This window comes from Nanorana parkeri, unplaced genomic scaffold (assembly GCF_000935625.1).
Source record: "Nanorana parkeri isolate BGI_ZX_2015 unplaced genomic scaffold, ASM93562v1 scaffold904, whole genome shotgun sequence".
Taxonomy (NCBI): Eukaryota; Metazoa; Chordata; class Amphibia; order Anura; family Dicroglossidae; genus Nanorana; species Nanorana parkeri.
The window spans coordinates 262,852-269,539 of record NW_017307172.1 but is presented as its reverse complement, the minus strand read 5'-3'; the positions used below and the strand labels follow the sequence as shown (position 1 = coordinate 269,539).

Genomic DNA, 6,688 nt, shown 5'->3' with positions numbered 1-6,688 from the left:
CCCCCTTTTTACAGGTGTTACATTATGAATTGTGGAATAAAATGGTGGTAGTTGCAATCTTGTATGTCACACGCTAATTGTAATTTTGTTTATCAAATCTATACTTTTAGTAAAAAATGTACGCAAATAAATTTTAGTGCACATAAACACAATATAATAATGCTCACTATGTTATAGCATAGGGCAGGTGACAGGTTCTCTGTAAGGTGATATCAGGGATCTACTCTACTTCAACTTGGTTGAAGCTGTTCGAGCACAAACTGTGCTCGCCAAAGCAGCCACGGTTTGACAGCTCTAAACCTGGGAGTGCGAAGAGCTGATGTGGGCCTTCTTAGGGCTAGTCTACACGTCATCCTGTAGTCCAAATCCGAAATTATTATTCTTGGCTTAACAACACTGCTCCTGCATAGATACTGTTAAGGTGCCCATACACCTTGCGATTATCGTACGATAATCGCGGGAAATCCCGCGGTCGTACGATAATCGTAAAGGTGTATGGAAGGCGTGCAACCGTTTTTACTGTACGGTCGCACGTCTTTTGTCGAAGGAGCATGCTAGAAAACCTGCTGAGAATCGTACGATTGTCGGCGGGTTAGTGGCGTTCTCGTTCGACAACTGCGGAACGGGCCGATGTGCGCACATGCACACTGCCCTTCAGCATTGCGGTCATCGGAAGCCCGCACCTATGATCGCAAGTACGATCTGCCTGTCCAAGATGGGCAGATCGTACAAGCTTTTAATTAGCTTACGACCATCGCAAGACAAAAGTCTTGTGATGGTTGTAAGGTGTATGGGCACCTTTAGTGCTGTCACCCTAGAACAGAAAACCTCTTAGAGCCATGTTCAACACTTAAAAATAAAGGCAAGGGTCAATGCTGATTGGCAGAAAACATGAGTTCAACCAGTTTTGAGAGTTGATATTGTTAGATAATCATACAGTGTGTTTAGACATAACCTGGTAATATGCATGTATTTATAAATTATTCTACAGTAAAACATATTATTCTTCCTTTTAGGCTGATAAATTTCAGATGTATGTGTCTTATTGCAAAAATAAACCAGATTCCACCCAACTGATCTTGGATCAAGCAGGAACTTATTTTGATGTAAGTACTGTTATATATACTAATAGGCCCCATAATGGGTTCTATTACCTGAATGTCTGATTTTGTTGAAATGATAGGTTAGGAGAAAGGTGCTTAAAAAAGTAAATAAATATCAATGGCAGTATTTCTGAATGAGATAAACGTACATTGCATATATTACAATTTAACCCTTTCGCTGCCAAGCCCTCCGGAACATTTTTCAAATCAGCTGGCCAAGCCATTTTTGAATTTTCTGCTATTTTTCCTATTGATTTGATTTTCAACTGCTGCGTTGCCAGCGTTTGTAAAAGACCCCCCAAACCATATATTTTCTGAAAGCGCAGGCCCGGTAGAATAAAAAGATGGTGATACTAAATTTGTAGGCCCTGCGATAATTGCGCAAATGTTTCTCAAATTAATATTAAACCGATAAAAATACACAATTCAATTGTTAAAACACACCAAAATCAGTATCCGTGCACAAAAAAAAATATTTTTTGACTAAATCTAAAAGATAAAACTGTATTGTTATGTGAAAATGTAAAGTGTTAAATGTATATATATGTTCAAGTGAAACTTTCATCTGGGGAAAAAATCAATTAAATACCAAGTATCAAATATTTTAATTGTCATTTACAAGATTGTGACCATTTTTTCTGCCAAAGACAGAGTTTGTGGTGTGCCTATAGAAATTGAATTTAGTGTACTGCAGATATGCACTGCTGTTCTCATTACTGGCATCAGCAATATACCAATATGATGAGTTCCTGAATCCATGGTGACATGTATAGTCGTTCTACAGAGCAAATTCCAGGGTGGTTTTGGAGTTCATTAGACACTAGTCAGTTTGTTGCTTAGTGTAATGAATATCACATTGATGTTGACGCATTTTCGTTTATCACAGGTCTGAGTGTGTTTGTGGATCTACGGTTCCCTTTGGGAGTTTGTTCTGCTTATTCGTATTTCAGGTGTGTGAAACTCCGCTAGGGGTTTCCTCTCATTTCGGTTAGTATACGAGGCATTCACACCTTGCTACTTCACATACACTAGGCTGTAGGGTTGTGGTTGCTGTGGTGAATCTTTAGTGATTATACGTTGACACATGGTTTAGCAGACGCATCTGCATGCACATAGATGTACCCCAGTTGGGGTCGGGGGGACTCTGAGTGTTCTTACATTTTGTTTGGTCACCATTTTGTCCTCTAGTTCCCTGTTCATACGTCATATGCTGTCTTACTACACACCTACGAAAAAAAGATAACACACGGTCATGTGCGGTAGGACACATCTGTGACAGGCCTGATCGGTTCCAGGCTTCCAGATATGTCTCAATTTAGTTTGATTACATCTGCCACAGGCCTCATTCCGCCCCACGTCTGTGTTATGCCGTACGTTGTCCACGGTCTTTTTGTCTGTTGAGTTTTGCTGGTGGTAGTTACAAAAAAAATATTTTGTTTTTTTACATCTGTTACATTTCCATTTTCGTTTCGAATTATACAGGACGTCTCAGGCTTTGGGTATTAAGGAGTTTGTCTCTGTTTCACCATCTCCTGCCAGGGGGTCCGAACACGGCAGTGCACCGTCCCTACGTCCTTGGGCCATCCCACGTCTGACAGCTGAAATGCAGCTTTGTGGGATTCCGTTCCCGGCAACTGCCCGCAAAGCTACTAGGGCGGCTACCACCAGTTTGGAGCAGGTCTTCTTGCAGACCATGGCCACCTCCCTCATGCAAATTCACACCTTGTTGAACTCTCCCAACTCCTCTGTGCAGTACCTGTAACAATGCATGAAGTCGGTGGAGAAGGCCGGCTCCGGCCCCCAGGCCGTGGCTATCCCGGCCGTTCCCGCCACAACCCTTATTCGCCGAGGTATCCCTGGCTCTCCTCCTTCGTTTACTCCCACTCATTTTGTGCCCCCTAGCATTAGGAAGGACTCCCTGGAACGGAAGGACGTAAACCTGGCTTCCTTACTTTTGGCATCACATGATATGGTTGAGAATAAGTCCTTTGCCTGCAGGGATGTTTTAGTGATCCTTAAAGCGAAGGATCCCCAACTTAATTGTATATTATTCTTGCCTGAATTTATGTTGGCTTTTAGTGTGTATAGGGATGTGGTCTGTTCGGTGGTGCCAAACAGGAGGGAAGAGCTGGACTTGTATCTGTACAGGGTAGTGGAGTTGGGACACAAGTATGGTGGTTTTGCGTTCTATGACTACCACAGGTCCTTTTCGGCTAAGGCAGCGGCCACCCTGGCCCAGTTCCAAGTTGTGACCAACTGGGGCAGCGTGGACATGGAACTGTTCTGCCGCCGTTTTGCAGGTTTAAGTGCTCCGGTGTGTCCCATTTTCCAGTCCTCCTCCCATATCACCGCATGGTGTCCCACTGCCAAGACACCGTCCACCCCTGGTACCTCCAGATCTGCGGTGGCCCCTCTACCCAATCCTAAACAGGAACAGTTGCATAAATTGGGCAGGCCCATTCATTTTCTGGGCAAGGCACAGATATGCAACAATTTCAACTACACCACCTGTCATTTTGGGCAGTGCCGCCACCTGCATATCTGTGCCCTTTGCTTTCGGGACAACCCCAAGTCAGCTTGTACCCTGACAGGCTGATTCTGCATGACTGAGCCGTATTGACATGGGGTTCCTGTGTCACTGTTTGGCGGGTCTCCCGTCCCCGTCTTTATGTGAGTACCTGGTTCAGGGGTTCTACATGGGGTTCATTGCCTTGACTACCTCCTCTTTTGAGTGCAGGGATCTACAATCATCTTCTCTGGATCCGGACAGGGTTGACATATTGCTGGCTCAGGAGTTGGAGAAGGGTTTTGTCCATTGGTCCCTTTGTTACCCTCCCCCCTTTTCAGTTTTGGAGGGCAAGTCCTATTGGTCTGGTCAGGGGGAAATTTTCTAATAAACTCTGATTTATGGCTTGTCTGTTCCTCATTCTTTCAGTGTGCCTAGTCTGAATTCACTGATCCCGTCCGAGTTTTCGCTTAAATATTCCTCTGTGGATCAGGCTATTCAAGCTATTATCCAGGCAGACAGGGGCTCCTGGTTGTCCAAAGAGGACATTCCCAATGCTTTTAAACTTCTCCTGATCAGGCCTTCGCTTTGGCAGTGGCACAGTGTCAAGTGGAGAGACAGGTATTATTTTGCCACAAAACTTACTTTCAGGTCCAAGAGTAGCTCATGGCCGTTCAACAGGTTTGCCAGGGCCTTGAATTGGATTCTCGCCAATTTTGTGGGTTGCCAGTCGGTCATCCACTATTTGGATGACTTTCTTTTGGTTGAGAATCCGGCCCGGCCCCCTGTAGATCTGCTGTCCCTGTTGGCCGTTTTCGCCAAAATGAATGTCCCCGTGGTGGCCCATAAGGTGGAAGGCCTGAATACTGCTATCACCTTTCTAGGTGTCCATTTGGACTCTGCACATGCAGGGTAGTTTACCTCAGGACAAGTTGGATAGGATTAGGCTTGCCAGCCGGGCATTGGTTCGGCCCGGCACTACCACCAGGAAGGAGCTGGAGTCATTGCTAGGTATGCTCAAGTTTGCTATGAGCATAATACCACAGGGTAGGTCATTCATATTCAGGTTGCTTGCGCTGCTGCCTTCAGCGCCCAATGCAGAGTTCAGTCAGATCCTTGCGCGTGTGCTGACTTGTCAATGTGGGAGGAGTTTCTCAGTCAGTGGAACGGTGTGTATACATGTTCATCCCGCAGGCATCCGTAGATTCACCTCGGGTTGTCACTGATGCCGCAGCTATTTTTGGCCCCCATTGGCTAGCAGCTGCTTGGTCGGAAGAGGTTCTTGAGGTTCCCGAGTTTTCTCTGACCTCTTCTCTCTGAGATGTATCCTATCGTGGCTGCAGCCTGGCAAGCGTGTGGAGGTTAAGTACTTTCCCTCTCAGAATGTCTGGTGTGCAGTCAGAATTCTGTATCAGCTACTAGCTGCTTTTGGTCATTCCCCTCTGGACAGTCTCCTGTTGCCTTTTTTGGGAGGACCACTCAGTGCTGCACATTTCATCAGACATGTCCGCATCCTCCCAGCCAACAAGGGTCTCAACCATGAACAATATTCCGGGCATTCATTTAGAGTAGGGGCAGCATCTGCAGCATCCAGGCAAGGCATACCAGTGCATGATATCAAGCAGTTGGGCAGGTGATATTCAGGATGTTATGCCAGGTACGTGGCTGATCATTTTCCAAACTTCTGTTGTAATTGTTTTCCTTTAATAAATTCAGTTAATTTCCTACTGAGTGGTTTTTGCCCCTTATTTGCATACTGACCGTAGTGACCGTCATCCTTACCCCATGAGGTGAAATCTTGCATGGAACTCCAGACCGAGGGCGATTTATGGTTATTTTGTATTCCTTCCATTTGTGAAAAATCGTTCCAACAGTTGTTTCCTTCTCACCAAGCTTCTTGCTGATAGTCTTGTAGCCCATTCCGGCCTTGTGCAGGTCTACAATCTTGCCCCTAATGTCCTTTGACAGCTCTTTGGTCTTGCTCATGGTGGTGAGGTTTGAAGAGATTCTGTGTACAGGTGTCTTTTATATAAATAACGAGTTGTCGGTAAAAAGGCGCACCTTCTTAATTTGACAGGACTAATCTGTGTACCACATAGCCAGTCTGTGGTATCCAGAATTATTGTTGGTTGGTAGGGGATCAAATACGTATTTTACTCACTGAACTGCAACTCAATTTATAACATTTTAAACTTTTTTTTCTCTGGATTTTTGATTGATATTCTGCCTCTATCATTTAAAATACACATATGAAGAAAATTTTAAATCTTTAATTTCTTTGTAAGTGGGCAAATTTACAAAATCTGCAGGGGATCGAATAATTCTTTTCCTCACTGTATATATTTATAAAATTTTCAAAAGTAACAATGAAATACAGTATAAAATAGGAACAATTACCAAAACTGGGTCAAATAGATCTCATGAATGCAAATGACATTGACACAACCTTATAAGGGAACAAGGGACAATAACAATTTAGAAAAAGGAGGGAAGCTGGGTGAGGTATCACATAAAAACATATCACATTAGAGGGTCCAACATTTCTATTTGTTGTCAAATGTTATGATAGATCCAGTTTTAAGTACATGTAGCCTCTCAAATTTGTAGTGTAGTAGTAGGGTCTTGATAGTTTCACTCACCTAAAGAGCATTTCCAGAATCTGACAATAGTAAGTTGGGCTGCTAACAGTGTGTGGACAACCAGTGGGTGGCAGTGGATTCAATTCCTAAGAGCAAAAGACCTAAGGCAGAGTTAGGAGATGTGATACAGCCAGTCATAGATGAAATTAACCATTTGCCTGTTAACTAGAAAAGGACTTCCATGACCACAGAACATGTAAGAGGGACTCAACCTGACCAAAGTTTCACCAGCAAAGACCCAAAGCTGTAGGGGAAAATGTAGAAATACGTAGAATGTAGAAGGTGTCATATACCAATGTAAGGATATTTTGTGGAACATTTCCCACAAATCTGCATTACAAGTTGCTTCTTTGATGGAACGACAGGCATAGTACCACTAGTCTGGGGAAAAGGATACTCCCAGCTCCCTTACCCAGGCAAAAACATGATTTGTGCTTGGT

At 43.9% G+C, this 6,688-nt stretch overlaps 1 protein-coding gene across 1 annotated transcript in view; it reads left to right on the top strand.

Annotated features, from left to right (window-relative positions):
• LOC108794847 (triple functional domain protein-like) overlaps positions 1-6,688 on the top strand; it is a 660,684-nt gene that overhangs the window by 440,651 nt on the left and 213,345 nt on the right. Inside the window, exon 20 of the mRNA XM_018565963.1 lies at positions 1,017-1,106. Coding sequence (XP_018421465.1) covers positions 1,017-1,106 — 90 coding nt within the window. The remainder of the gene's footprint in view (positions 1-1,016; positions 1,107-6,688) is intronic.